Source organism: Salmo salar, chromosome ssa26, assembly GCF_905237065.1.
Source record: "Salmo salar chromosome ssa26, Ssal_v3.1, whole genome shotgun sequence".
In the NCBI taxonomy this organism is placed as follows: domain Eukaryota; kingdom Metazoa; phylum Chordata; class Actinopteri; order Salmoniformes; family Salmonidae; genus Salmo; species Salmo salar.
In genome coordinates this window covers 23,855,160-23,868,441 of record NC_059467.1, presented here as the reverse complement: position 1 = coordinate 23,868,441, position 13,282 = coordinate 23,855,160, and the positions used below count along the sequence as shown (strand labels likewise).

At 41.8% G+C, this 13,282-nt stretch overlaps 1 protein-coding gene across 6 annotated transcripts in view; it reads left to right on the top strand.

Moving 5' to 3' along the window:
- The window catches only part of LOC106587459 (liprin-beta-2), a 28,776-nt gene extending 17,061 nt beyond the window's left edge, over window positions 1–11,715 (top strand). For all 6 annotated transcript variants that reach the window (XM_014175862.2, XM_014175866.2, XM_014175864.2 and 3 more), the window contains 15 exons: window positions 1,106–1,181; window positions 1,354–1,478; window positions 1,726–1,793; window positions 1,907–1,967; window positions 2,115–2,153; window positions 2,350–2,479; window positions 6,810–6,945; window positions 7,087–7,215; window positions 8,932–9,082; window positions 9,395–9,506; window positions 9,639–9,727; window positions 9,884–10,006; window positions 10,177–10,302; window positions 10,496–10,684; window positions 10,870–11,715. In XM_014175862.2, the coding sequence (XP_014031337.1) occupies window positions 1,106–1,181; window positions 1,354–1,478; window positions 1,726–1,793; window positions 1,907–1,967; window positions 2,115–2,153; window positions 2,350–2,479; window positions 6,810–6,945; window positions 7,087–7,215; window positions 8,932–9,082; window positions 9,395–9,506; window positions 9,639–9,727; window positions 9,884–10,006; window positions 10,177–10,302; window positions 10,496–10,684; window positions 10,870–11,073 (1,758 nt within the window). In that variant the 3' untranslated portion in view covers window positions 11,074–11,715. The remainder of the gene's footprint in view (window positions 1–1,105; window positions 1,182–1,353; window positions 1,479–1,725; window positions 1,794–1,906; window positions 1,968–2,114; window positions 2,154–2,349; window positions 2,480–6,809; window positions 6,946–7,086; window positions 7,216–8,931; window positions 9,083–9,394; window positions 9,507–9,638; window positions 9,728–9,883; window positions 10,007–10,176; window positions 10,303–10,495; window positions 10,685–10,869) is intronic.
- Window positions 11,716–13,282: the final 1,567 nt, after the last annotated feature.

Genomic DNA, 13,282 nt, shown 5'->3' with positions numbered 1-13,282 from the left:
ACTGCCCCCTATCCCCAACAGGTTAATGACTCCAACCTAAGTGTATGTAAACTTCTGACTTCAACTGTATGTTCCTCAAGTTCTTGGCTCTTTCCAGAACACCTACCTTGTTCTTGAACCTTAGGAACTTGACCACTATCGACCTCCACCCAGGTCTCGTGGAGGTTCTGCCCACAACCATGTAGTTCCGCCTTGATATATATTGATTTATCCATCATTGTTATCATGGATTCACACACAGAACTGATGTCCCCTCTCAAGGACTTAGACTAGTTTCATCTTGCTGTTCTCCTGTTTCAACTCATCGAGCTGACCCTGGGAGAACTGCAACCTGTTCATGTCCTGGACCCGGTTGACCATTATTTTATTAGTTGAATCCACCAGTATTTCGACAAAACACAATGCTGTTTTCTTGTAACAACTGCTTTTAGAACTCTTTTTGTTTGTTTTAAAAGATCCTTCACGTGTGATAGACACCACTGTCCTCAACGGTAGTCCCACCGGCTTTGGTCTTTATCATGGTAGCTAGCAACGTAGGTTACGCTGTTATTCCACAGTTCCAGACAAGGCAGGTCACCGGGAAGATTAAACTTGACGAACAGCAGGGATCTAGACAGTCACAAACCCGGGACAATCCTTTGTCCCAGCCACTGGCTAACTGCGTTCAAGCCCTCAAGAAAACCCAGTTGGCTTGATGGGCTGCTAGGTAACTAGATCTTCAGACCCGGTCTTAGTTGGCAGGATCACTGGACAGAGACCATCAGTCCCAGCAACTGATGCCAACTGCGTCGTGAGATCCAAACTAAAATGTTAGCTAGCTACTAAAACTTTCCAGTACACTTTCAAAACACAACTGAGCTCTCCCTCGTTTCGTGTTCAAGAAGTGTCAATGGTTATTGAAAAATAATGGACAAATATGTCCCAATCCCAGGTGTTTCTAACATGTTTCGACTCGGGGAGCTGACCACTTATACAACAAAGTTTTACTTATTACATTTAGTGTTTTGTGTAAATTTACAATTAAATACATTTTAATCCCACATTTTATCACAAAATGTGAAGAAATACTTTTGCAAGGTACTGTATGGATTAATCTCCGTTACAGGACCGGCGTATTGAGGAGCTCACACTGCTCTTAGTCCAGTACAGACAGTTCAGAGACGTTGTGACCCCAAGACAAGGTAACCATCTCCCTTACCATACATTGTACTACTCTAGTTATTGATTGTTTTTAATGAAAAGCCACCAAAAGGGTAAAACATTCCTCGCATTCAAATGTATAATGAACTAGAGAAAGCAGAACACTTCCATTACTCATGATGGTATGAAGCAATGACACTCTTTCTTTGATAGCTCCACCCACTATCCTCTCAATATCCAATGAGAGTACTCCATCGAACAGCAGTGAGGAACGGGAGCATGGAGTGGTGATAAGGACAGTTCCTCCCAGTGCACTCCCTGAGAACAAAAAGGCTGAGGTGGGTCAGAGGAAGGGGAATGTTCAGATGGGGGAAAAAATTGTTCTCTCAGCCCCAAGCATACACTGACAATTACTCCAGTTTTCAGTATCAGCATAATATGAAGGTAGAACGTGCCTTTTGGATTAAAACATGTTTGATCCTGCCCAATATGGATCAGAAGCCTCATTTCCACCAGTCTTCTGACTGTTGAACTAGAGTTTACGGCGCTACGTCATATTTCTCATCTGTCTCTCCTCTGGTCCAGATGTCCTTCAGCAGTTCGTCCCCCCAGCTCGTGTCCCACCTGCCAGCCCAGAAGGAGAGGGAACTCTGGTGAGACTGGGAGTGGAACACCTTTTATGGGACTTCTTTAAGAGATCTATGGGGCTGCACTAATCAATATTCTTATGTGTGAATTGAATGATCAGATAATGTATTTTTATCAGGACACATCCCCGACTTTTATCAAGCAGTATGGACAACCTACAGAATGGATCTTCATTGACGGTAGTAGGGACATTTTCACTTGACACCATTTACTGCCCAGAGCGAGAGAATCTGACTAGAAAGGGCATTACACTTTTCTCCCCAATCTGTATCACAGCACTAACTTCTTGTCATCTAATGACTGTTCTTCACCTTCCCTACCTCTAGCATGTAGTGGTGATTCCTGTAGAGGCTGAAGTGTCTGAGGTATTATTACTATGAACAAAACTCTTCACTTTCATATCTAATCATTACTGTTCTCTTGCGTTTGGGTCACACTTCTGACCACATGATTGTTTTGTCTTGTCAATCAGAATTTTATAGAAAATAAATCAATTAATTAAAAGTAAAATAAAACATTTTCTATTGGTCTAATTGTTTCATTTGTCTGTTTGTTCTCCAGAATGGGCCTGTAGATAACCGGTGCCAGACCCTGCCGGTGAAGGGCTCCCTCCCAGAGCATAATGGAGAGGGAGAGTGCAGTGAGACACAGAGTCAGAGGTCTCCAGAGGCGAGTGAAGATGGAGACTCAAGTAAGCCTAAAGAAGCATTAACCTCTTACATCTAGACGTTCCGCTAGCGGAACACCGCTCCAATATCCAATGATAGGGTGTGGCGCGAAATACAAACTCCTCGAAAATCCGAAAACTTCAATTTTTCAAACATATGACTATTTTACACCATTTTAAAGTCAAGACTCTCCTTTATCTAACCACACTGTCCGATTTCAAAAAGGCTTTACAACGAAAACAAAACATTAGATTATGTCAGGAGAGTACCCAGCCAGAAATAATCAGACACCCATTTTTTTCAAGCTAGCATATAATGTCACCAAAACCACAGCTAAATGCAGCACTAACCTTTGATCTTCATCAGATGACACTCCTAGGACATTATGTTATACAATGCATGCATGTTTTGTTCAATCAAGTTCATATTTATATCAAAAACCAGCTTTTTACATTAGCATGTGACGTTCAGAACTAGCATTCCCACCGAACACTTCCGGTGAATTTACTAAATTACTCACAAACGTTCACAAAAAACATAACAATTATTTTAAGAATTATAGATACAGAACTCCTTTATGCAATCGCGGTGTCCGATTTTTCAAATAGCTTTTCGGTGAAAGCACATTTTGCAATATTCTAGGTAGATAGCCCGGCCATCACAGGCTAGCTATTTTGACACCCACCAAGTTTGGTACTCACCAAACTCAGATTTACTATAACAAAAATTGGATTACCTTTGCTGCTGTTCGTCAGAATGCACTCCCAGGACTTCTACTTCAACAACAAATGTTGGTTTGGTTCCAAATAATCCATAGTTATAGCCAAATAGCGGTGTTTTGTTCGTGCGTTCAAGACACTATCCGAAGGGTGACGCGCCGGCACGTTTCGTGACAAAAAATTTCAAAATATTCCGTTACCGTACTTCGAAGCATGTCAAACGCTGTTTAAAATTAATTTTTATGCGATTTTTCTCGTAAAATAGCGATAATATTCCGACCAGGAGTCGTTGTTTTCGTTCAGACTGAAAATGTAAAATGGCCTCTTCACGTGCACACGCGCGCCCGTCTCATTGTTCTCAGATCGACCACTATCCAAATGCGCTACTGTTTTTCAGCCAGAGACTGCAGAGTCATCATTCAACGCTCCGGCACCTTCTGAGAGCCTATGGGAGCCTTAAAGTGTCACGTTACAGCAGAGATCCTCTGTTTTGGATAGAGATGACAAAGAATGCCAAGAAATGGTCAGACAGGGTACTTCCTGTACAGAATCTTCTCAGGTTTTGGCCTGCCATTTGAGTTCTGTTATACTCACGGACGCCATTCAAACAGTTTTAGAAACTTTGGAGTTTTTTCTATCCAAAGCTACTAATTATATGCATATTCTAGTTTCTGGGCAGGAGTAATAACCAGATTAAATCGTGTACGTTTTTTTTATCCAGCCGTGAAAATACTGCCCCCTATCCGTAACAAGTTAACCTCTCTAGGGGAGGTGGGACAAAATCGCCCACACTATTCAACAGCCAGTGACAAATCGGAGCGGCAAATTTAAAACCACAATGTCATAATTCAAAGTTCTCAAACATAGGACTAATTTACACCATTTTATAGATGCACTTCTCCTGAATCGAACCACGTTGTCTGATTTCCAAAAGGCTTTACAGCGAAAGCAAAACATTAGATTATGTCAGGAGAGTACATAGACACAAAAAACCACACAGCCATTTCCAAGCAACTAGCATGCATCACAAATACCCAAAACACAGCTAAATGCAGCACTAACCTTTGCTCTTCATCAGATGACACTCCTAGGACAATATGTTATACAAAACATGCAATCAAGTTCATATTTATATCAAAAACCAGCTTTTTACATTAGCATGTGATGTTCAGAACTAGCATACCCACCGCAAACTTCTGGTGAATTTACTAAATTACTCACGATAAACATTGACAAAATACATAATTATTTTAAGAATTATAGATACAGAACTCCTTTATGCAATCGCTATGTCCGATTTTAAAATAGCTTTTCGGTGAAAGCACATTTTGCAATATTCTGAGTACGTAGCTCGGCCATCACGGCTAGCTAATTTGACACCCACCAAGTTTGGGACAACCTAAACTCAGAATTACTATTAGAAAAATTGGATTACCTTTGCTGTTCTTCGTCAGAATGCACTCCCAGGACTTCTACTTCAACAACAAATGTTTCGGTTCTAAATAATCCATAGTTATATCCAAATACCGCCATTTTGTTCGTGCGTTCAGGTCACTATCCGAAGGGTAACACGCGAGCGCATTTCGTGACAAAATTTCAAAATATTCCATTACCGTACTTCGAAGCATGTCAAACGCTGTTTAAAATCCATGTTTATGCTATTTTTCTTGTAAAATACTGATAATATTCCAACCGGGCGATGTTGTATTCATTCAAAGACTGAAAGAAAAAAATGGAGAAGTCTCGTGAACGCGCATGTCCAGTCTCACTGTCCCCAGGCTGACCATTTACAAACTCTGCTGCTGTACTTTGCCTAGAGACAGCAGACACCCCATTCCACTTTCTGGCGGCTTTAGAGAGCCAATGGAAGCCTTAAAGTGTCATGTTACAGCACAGATGCTGTAATGTCGATAGAGATGCAACAGGAGGACAACAAATTGTCAGACAGGGCACTTCCTGCATGGAATCTTCTCAGGTTTTGGCCTGCCATATGAGTTATGTTATACTCACAGACACCATTCAAATAGTTTTAGAAACTTTAGAGTTTTCTATCCAAATCTACTAATTATATGCATATTCTAGTTTCTGGGCAGGAGTAGTAACCAGATTAAATCGGGTACTTTTTTTATCCGGCTGTGAAAATACTGCCCCCTATACCACAACAGGTTAACCCCTCCACCACACACTGTCTATTAGTGCTTCAGACACCTTCACCTCAGAATATACTGTAGGTTTCACTGTATCTTATGTTGCATGATGGACAGACCTGTTCTGAGAAACCATATGTGCTTAGTTCTGGCCCCTTCTACACCACAGAACACAAAGCCCCAGATAGCTGATCAGACCAATACCTGGTCCTCCCTTTGAGACAGGGCAAATACACAGGTCTCTGATTAGTGGCACTGTGATCAAAGCTAATAGCGGCGAGGCCCCAGCCGGAGCAAAGGTTTTCAGGGATATTCCTGACTGCCTGACAAATACCATGTTCACAACCCCACCCTCTTTCTGATCGACCACACTGAACCCAACCCCATCCTCTCTCTCACAGACCACGCTTACCCCAATTCCACCTTCTCTTTCTAAATGACCAAGGTCCACACAACCCCACCCTCTCTCACGGACCACATTCACCCCAACTCCACCCTGGGCTTTGGAGTGACAGGACTCAAGTCCATGGGTATATGATCCTCCCACAAAATGAATCTATATTGTCCTCCCAGCTGTAACTGGTGCCATATTATGGCTGCAGTGGTGGGATTTTGTGCTGTGCAGGCCCAGCAGCTGGAATCCCTTTCTATGTGCTCTCACTCCTTTTGGGTGGTCGGTTAGAGCCAAAGGCCTCCAATACAAACATGAGAAAGCAGAGCTGTACCAATCCCCTAATGCGCCTATCAGTGAATCTTACTGGGGTTCGACACATGTCGAAAAATACATTACAGACAAAATACTTTACATTTGAAATGCACATCATGTTAATGCTTTTCAATGCGTGCGTGTGCATCTATCAGTTACACATGTCTGTACATGCACAAGTAGGTCACATGGGGGAGAGAAGTTGTGCCGTGAGATGTTGCTTTATAAAAAAAATGTTAAACAAAGTTTGCTGTTCACTTGTGCTCATAAGATGGAATGCTGTACATTTCCTTTAATTTATTCTGGACCTGGGGACTGGGAAAATGTCAGTTGGGGTAAATGTGTGTGTCAGTGCTCTGTGTAAGATGACAGCATACAATTTTGAATTTCCAATACATACATGTTTCTTATATTTCAGGGATATGAACAAGTAGGATGTCCATGGCACTAGCTATGAGTTAATTTACATGTTTGTGCTAGTTCTCTTCACAGGCTATTGGCAATAAACATAATTCAGTCATTAAGATTCAAGTCTTCTTGAAGGTTCACCGCCTGTATGAAACTTTTTTTCACCAAGATGACATCAGCTATTTGTATTGTTGTCCCGGAAATAAATACATTTTTTGAACCAGTTGATTGTTTTTATTCTTGCATTGCACATTTTCAAAAGAAACTCAAATGAAAGCTTAACCAGAACCTTCGCCCAGATGTAAACTTCCAATTTTAAATGTTTCAATGATAGATACACAACTAGAAAATAAAGATCTTCCCCCCCTTACAGGAAAGACAGAGAAAATGGACGACACCTCATCCTCTGACCTTTCACCCCAGTCTTCAGGGGCGGAGTCAGGTCAACGGACTATTGGCTCACCAGAACACTTGAAGAACAATAACAGTATCAGAAAGCTTTGGGGAAAGTGAGTTTTGTGTGTGTATATATTTAGTAAATTGAGCATATACCTCACCTAAAATGGCAAGCTTAGAGATGTGAATGACACCCAAGTCTTGAATATTATGTACATTATGTTTATGAAATCAAATACGGTCCTCTCCTCCAGGATCAGGCGGACCCAGTCAGGGGGTCTGCAGGGGGAGGACCTGGAACCAAACCACTTTAGGAGAGGGGGGCTACGTGCCACAGCAGGGCCAAGACTGACCCGGACCCCTGAGTCTGGCAGCACTGTTCGGTAAGACTGGATTTGGGGGATAACTCCTTGACACCACCTAATTCCCCAATAGATTATTGGCATGAATTAACAATGTAGTAACATTTCTACTAACATTATCCCCTACCCGAAGACTTATTCTAAACTTAACCGTAACCTAAGCAAACAGTTGCTTATCAACAGATGGCTTGTTGGTACTACGACCATCTATACAAATAAATAAAGTGTGCCCAATATGTGACCAACCGCCTCGATTTGGTCTTATGTATAAAAATTGGAAATTGTTTTTGACATTAAATAAAAATAGCATAACTGGTGCCTTTTAACACCAATAATCCCATGCATTTATTATATAGAAATCTAGAAAACCAGGGAATTAAAAGTAACTTTCTAAACAATGATTTGCTTAGTTTCTAGCTTGTTAGGTATAAACGGTACAGTGAAATGGTTACTTGCATAGTGGCGTCTTTTGTTTAGACATGTAGCTAGCTAAACAATGAACCATAATCCCAACTCATAACATTACTATCCTGCATGAAGGGGAGGTAGCTAAAGCTAACAAATTAGCCAAGTTCAATGTTAGCTAGTCTATAACAAGCAATGTAAATAGCTCTGAAATATGAAAACATTACTACACAGATCATACACACAATGGTAGCTAGCTAGCTAGCTAACGGTACCCTTTAACGTGCAATGAAAACGACGTTCTAACAAAATTAGAAATGTTATATCTGAAAATGTAGCTTGCTAGACTCTCTTACCCGTATACATGGATGAATGCTTCTCCCTCTTTCTCAGAAATGCCATGGTTGCCCTTAGTTTGAAAATGTAATCCAGACAGGTGTTTTATTCAACAGCCTTCCGTGTTATTTTTTTGACTCCCTCTGTATTTGCAATCAAATGCCATCTCCTTCGCTATCATACTCTGCTTCCACCAGGCATTCCACTGATTTCAAAACTCAGTCCTCCAGAAAGTGGAGAGCCTTAGCAACACTTGGGCAGTTTTTTGTGATATCTTTCAAAAAATCCACTTTAGAAAGAATTACCTACACATATTTAGCAGCTTATGTTATAGACAGGAGTGCTACATGGCAGAACAATCTGAAATCATCTCTCAGCATGTCCAGCCCAACCATTCTCTCAACCAATCATGGCTAGCGGCAGGTAGCCTGGCGGGTAGGAGCTTTGGGCCAGTAACCAAAAGGTTGCTGGATTGAATCCCGAGCTGACAAGGTAAAAATTCTGACGCGCCGAAGACGTGGATGTCGATTTAAGGCAGCCCTCGGCACCTCTCTGATTCAAAGAGTTGGTTATATGTGGAAGACACATTTCAGTTGAGTGCATTCAGTTGTACAACTGACTAGTTATCCCCCTTTACTGTCTTTTTCCATAGTTAAACCAACTAGGCTCGTAATTTAACAAAACTTTTTTTACTTACAGACGGCATACAAGTTTGTTTTTAAGGCACATGAAAGTTCACATGTTCCAGAAGGCATTTCTGCCCAAAAATGCTTTTTGATAAGAAAATATATAAATTACATTCAAATGCCTCTCCTGTGAAGTAGTGACGTGCGAGATACGCCTAGTTTCCTGAAATGAGTCACATATGTTTGCTACTGCACCTGTTTCAATACAGGGCATACTGTTCACGTTGTATAGATGTTGAATAGGCCATATACAATATATGTAGACAGAACCTTGTTTTGCATCTATCAGTATTCTCTTTCTCTTTATCAGGGATATGAACACTCCATTCAGCCAGTGGACCAGAGAGCAGGTGTGTGGTTGGCTGGAGGACTATGGTCTGGGCCAGTACGTCAACCTGACCCGGCAGTGGGTCGACAACGGACAGACGCTCCTGTCCGCAAGGCCACAGGACTTTGAGAAGGTCATTGACGGAGAGCGAGTTGCTACTCTGAACTTAAAAACATACAAAATGGTTGCTTGTATGGTGTCTATATTAGGACAGCCTCAGGGTCACAAGTAGGTTGTCAGTCACTCAGAACTTTTCAATCTCAGCAGGATTCCATATGGACACTGCGTTGTCATAATACTCTCTGGAGAACATGTAACACTGCAGGAATCAGGATCATGTTGTTCTGAACATATAAACATAGTCATTGATTGGTTTTGGGAAACCACAGTAAAACCTTGCATGTTTTTGGGAACTTTATTGTAATGTAAATCTTTGTGTCCACAGGAAATGGGTCTCAAACACCCGCTACACAGGAAGAAATTACAGCTGGCTCTAAGGGGGTTCAGTACTAAAGCCATGGAAAAGTCCTCTGAACTGGACCACATCTGGGTTACACGTACGTCTACAACTTAAACTGTACTATTAAAATCTACTATATTCAGACATTGCCAGAAGTGTGGTATTTGAGGTGCACAATTCCTTGTTTAAAAGGAAGTTAAAATGGTTAACTCTGATTGGTCACATGCAGGATGGTTGGATGACATAGGCCTTCCTCAGTACAAGGACCAGTTCCACGAGGGGCGAGTAGATGGCAGGATGCTCCAGTATCTCACTGTGGTAAGGCCAAACAATGAATGTCTTTAAGTGAATCGTACAAAAAAATTTGAGTGTAAATGCTCTCATTTGATATCACCATTTAATATAAAAGGGTTCCCAAACAGTGAATATGCCCTAGCTTTCCAACTGAACTAAAAAATCTAAACTGTTTCCCAGAATGACCTGCTTTTCCTGAAGGTGACCAGTCAGCTTCATCACCTCAGTATAAAGTGTGCTATCCACGTCCTCCACGTCAACAAGTTCAACCCCCACTGCCTCCGACGAAGGCCTGGGGAGGAGGTGAGAGGGTGGGGACCCTGAGGTGGGGGGAGGAGGGAAATGAGTGACTGAGGGGGAAAGATGGATGAGAGAAAGTTAGAATGATGGATGAGAAATTAGTTAAGATTTGTTTAACAATAAGATTTTACTGCTCAGTGGAGGAACTCTCATTTCGCTCTCTCCCTGGTCAGAGGAACCCCTCTCCCTCAGAGGTGATCCAATGGTCCAATCATCGTGTGATGGAGTGGCTTCGGGCGGTGGACCTGGCTGAGTATGCACCCAACCTACGGGGCAGTGGGGTCCATGGAGGTCTAATTGTGAGTGGACTGCACCTCAGAACCATGCATGCGTCCCAATTCCCCAAACTTTTCTGAAGTGTGCAGCTGCACACCCCCCGTCATCTGCAGGAACACATTTTGGAAGAAGACAGGAGAATCGGGATGCAGCACTTAAATGGTTGTGTTCCTACTTGAGTGAGCTCCAGCCCTGTCCTCTACCCCTGTACTTTAGATTCTGGAGCTGCGGTTCAGCTCTGAGACCCTGGCCATGCTGCTGAACATCCCCCCTCAGAAGACCCTGCTCCGCCGCCACCTGGCCACCGCCTTCACCGCCCTGGTGGGGACGCAGGCCTCTCTGGAGAAACGGGAGTATGCCAACGCCACCGGCCATGCACCCCTCACTACCGCCGCCAAAGTCCGGGTACGACTGCTGTGTGTCCATGGAAGTGGGCCTGTGATTACCCTATAATGTGCTGTGAATACTGTGTACATGTAATGACATCTGTCTAATTTTCTTGTATTGAGTTTTAGAAATAATCCACAGTAGTTATTGTTCAATGTACAGAGAACCCTACCTTAAGCTCTTGTCTTCCTGTATTATTTCAGCCCAAGAAGCTTGGTTTCACCCACTTCAGTCACCTGAGGAAGAGGAGGCCGGATGACTTGGCAGACTACATCTGCCCAATAGACAGTGGGGGCCTTTCAGCCATGAATGGGGTTTCCCACCGGCCGTACGTAGGGGTCCGAGGCCTTAGCCCCATTCTGGACAGAGAGCCAGAGAGGCGGGAGCAGGTGGGGCCCAAAAGCTGACACTGACTCTCCCCTCAGCCAATGACTGCAAATCTTATGGCTTTTAACCCTGACCCACATGCCTATGTAAACATGCCCCCGCTCTATCAAGATGCTGATTTTGTGATTCGGGGGAAGCTACTGTGTGTGCATATAATGATGTGGGTATTAGCTGGACATCCTGTATGATAATTAGCTGGATTTACTTATTTACTGGATATGCTTATCAAGTAATTGACCTGGATATGTTGAAATCATGACTGACCTGACCGGCTAAATGAGGATTCATAATGTTACGGTTGTATAATGGTTCCCATTGAAAGCCGCTCTCTGCATTCCTGGAAAAATTAGATGGATTCAACTTTCCTATCTTCTGCCATTGCTTCAGAACATGACCCCTATGTGTTACTGACCATTGTAGCCTTCCTCCTTACCTTGCTGGATTTACTGTAGCTTAGCTAGCAACGGCCTTGAGTTATGGTACAATGTACAAAAATTAATACCAATTATATAAGCTTGTTTTGATTTATTTTGTGTTGTATTTTGTGAATTTTTACCAGTTATTAAAATATAAGGTGCTCTCATGATAATTCAGGTTTGCACACAATACCCAACTCAGTTAGCCTATAATTATGTATTGAAAATAAAATTAATTTGCAGGTGCTTGCTTTTTGTATGCATGTTTGATAGTTTAGTTCATTTTAATTGTAGCCCTAAATGCCTTATTTTTAGGGGTACTGGCCAAACTAAGCAATGTTGACTCTTTGAAGCAAAGTGCTCTTGCTGACTCCACTATAACACACATCATGGATTATAGACAATAATAATGCTACAGCAGCTTCAAATAATTATTCCATCAATGCACACCTGAATATACAGCATTGTTACATGTATACTATCATGTGACTGGTAAGCCATGAATGCTAAAGTTTTCAGATTGCTGATTAATGTTCCATCAGGCATCCACTGAGGACAGTTCTGTTTCCAGCTCAGACTCTGAGGACAACCTGGTGAGTTTCAGCATTGTTTTTCAGAGAACTGAAGATAAGTTATTTATCATACAATATGTAATTTTCCCTCATGGTGTTTGTGATGCTATGGCTCAAGTTACAATGCTACAGTAGGTGGAGTATAATTCAGTATGTTGGACTATGCTCCTCTCTCCATATTTTTGCAACATTATGGTCTTTAATGATGGACCCGAGGACACAATGAAGTCATGCTTAACACCTGTGTAGTCTACATATGTGTTATTCCAGTGTAAAGAGACAACGCTGTGAACAGATTCTACTTTGGAACTTGTGAGAAGCAAAAACCAAACCAGCAGAAAGCCCTCTGTGTACTCACCCTCGTGAAGATCAGAAGTGGAGGATGGCTCTCTGAATAATATTTTTAGGTCAAAACCCCACTATCTATTCAGCTATGATAGAGGGAAATCAGTGGCTGTAAAAATATATATACAGTGTATCAATGCAACTTCTTTGATCAAAAAATGTTATTCCGTTAATGATGAAATTGAGTGACTTCCTTCATATGTCATAAATAAATACAAAACGGCAGACGTATCCAACAGTCAGATTGGAAGAACAAAACATGAATGACCATTTCACACACTAGAGTACCAACATCTTGAAAAGTACAAACAGGATGACAGTATGTTATCTTTATTGGGAAAGAAGTACAAAAAATAAATAAAAAAACATTCAACAGCGCAATCTACACTAGGACTTTTCTTGCACTTCATAATTAGCAGTTGGAATGTCACATGATTTACCGAACTTCAGACAATCACTTCACTCCTCTACTTGTCCACGACTGATTTTGTAGACATGGCAGCAAAAGTTATTCTACGTCTGTTCAATCTGAGCAATTATATCCCTGTCAAAGAATAGTTCATGACTGTCTGAAACAAGAAAAGAGGAGAAAAAAAAGTAAGTCCTGTGATCCATATGACTGGTCTAGCACTGCCCTCTACTGGTTTAAAAAGGCAAGGACATGTACAATACATAATATACATTGTCTATATCAAGTGTTTGACCTCGTTTCCTGGTTAGTATCTACATAACTCAAAGACCTATGCAGTTCTGTGTAGATGCATAGGTCCATGTGTTCTATTTGCTGTCTAGTTTACTAGTGCGGCACCAATCGTCAACCTAATTCATTACCACTTCTGTGTAAGTGGATATGGAGAGAAAGACCTTTCTTTCTCTCTTGCAGCAGTTTACATCAG